The following is a 1,609-nucleotide window of genomic DNA, read 5'->3' as shown; positions in this document are numbered from 1 at the left end:
TATATATATAAATTATAATTTAGTTTATTATAATTTGATCAAAATAATAATAATTAATTTAATCACTGACGGCCTCAAGAGGTATGTAATCAGATACTAGCACCGTTATTACAAATTTTCTTCCATCCTGCAGCTATCTTTGACAATACCACGACTTAAAATGCCTAGAATTTACTAAATAATTGAATCCATACCTTGGTTATATTAATTTCTATAAAATAATTTAGTTAACATTAACTCCAAAAATTTTTAATTACATTGTATTTACTGGCCATAGCATTACGTAATTAGTTTTAATTACAGGGATACTTTTTTATTTCTCAAAAATCGAAAGTATAAATACGAAAATGCACTCATAAAAGATTCATATTTTTAGTTGAAAACTATTTTTAGTTTTAAATTACAAATGTGTTTCTGTTAAAGAACTTCAAATACTTATTGTCTCTTCACTTTACTTATGTATCTTGCGAAAGCTGACGAGGACAAGGATAAGTTAGGAATAGTAAAATTTTGGCCTGCATTTATAAAAATTTAGTTTGAACTAAAATTGCACTAAAATCGTTGCAAAGGGTTCGAGTTTGGAGAGAAAAAGGATAGATTTACTTAGAAATAAATTATTTTAGACCTGAGGAGAGACCTTCTAATATCCTAGATTCTATAAAATCTATTCAGTCTTCCCACCAAGCTCGAACACTTGTAACTGAAACGCTATGAGAGATAGATGACGCTAGTCATGTTTATTCTTCACTTTATGAGTTGAATAAAACCCAAAGACTATTAAAACTTTGTGTCTTGACTTGATCTTATCTTGAATCAAGCTATAATTGGCTATAACGGCATCAGTTACTATAGATGACCCACGCTGAACTGACCCACCAAACTCAATGACAGGGGGGCGCTACCATCGTTCAACTATATGGTTTCCAACATGGCAAAAATCGGAACTAGCGATCCGGTATTGACGATGGCGCCCCGCTGTCAATGTCATGGATAGGACAGTTCAGTATTTTGGAACTATATCAGCTCCCCTAGACAAAACGCACTTTTTGATCGAATCGAAAATCGAATCCGTCAAAACTCCATACAAAAAAGGGGCTTTTCGACCACTTTTCGACTGGTTTGCGATTATAATTTGCACTTTGTCTAGACCCACAGGGGTTTTCATTGTTTCAGTAGCGTCATTTACATAGCGAATAACGCCATCTATCGCCGAGTAGCGATAACCGCCAGCCTATTATCGAGCGATGACTTTGAACCTCTTCACCTTGATGGCGGTTTTGTTCCCGCACAGTTTGAGGGTGGTGGCCACGGTTATATAGTCTGCTGCTGAGAGGTCCTTACCGTCCACTGATAGTAGGAAGTCACCGCGTTGAAGACGCCCGTCCAGGTCAGCTGGGGAGCCCGCGATCTGATGAAGAAAATGAAAATATTGTAAAGATAATATAAATGACGTTAACTTTAAAAGTAGCGTAGGCAGGCCTCCTACTAGGTGGACCGACGATCTGGTAAAGGTCGCGGGAAGAGCCTGGATGCGCGCAGTGCACGACCGTTATTGCGTAAAACCTTGGGGGAGACCTTTGTCCAGCAGTGGACGTCATTTGGCTGAAAC

General features: G+C 37.7%; 1 protein-coding gene across 1 annotated transcript in view; it reads right to left on the bottom strand.

Moving 5' to 3' along the window:
- Window positions 1–18: 18 nt before the first annotated feature.
- The window catches only part of LOC135083491 (inactivation-no-after-potential D protein), a 110,968-nt gene continuing 109,377 nt past the window's right edge, over window positions 19–1,609 (bottom strand). The window contains exon 19 of the mRNA XM_063978250.1: window positions 19–1,408. Within this exon, the coding sequence (XP_063834320.1) occupies window positions 1,235–1,408 (174 nt within the window). The 3' untranslated portion in view covers window positions 19–1,234. The remainder of the gene's footprint in view (window positions 1,409–1,609) is intronic.

Source organism: Ostrinia nubilalis, chromosome 23 (genome assembly GCF_963855985.1).
Source record: "Ostrinia nubilalis chromosome 23, ilOstNubi1.1, whole genome shotgun sequence".
Taxonomy (NCBI): Eukaryota; Metazoa; Arthropoda; class Insecta; order Lepidoptera; family Crambidae; genus Ostrinia; species Ostrinia nubilalis.
Note: the sequence above shows the minus strand (reverse complement) of the source record. Positions and strands in the feature narration are given on the sequence as shown.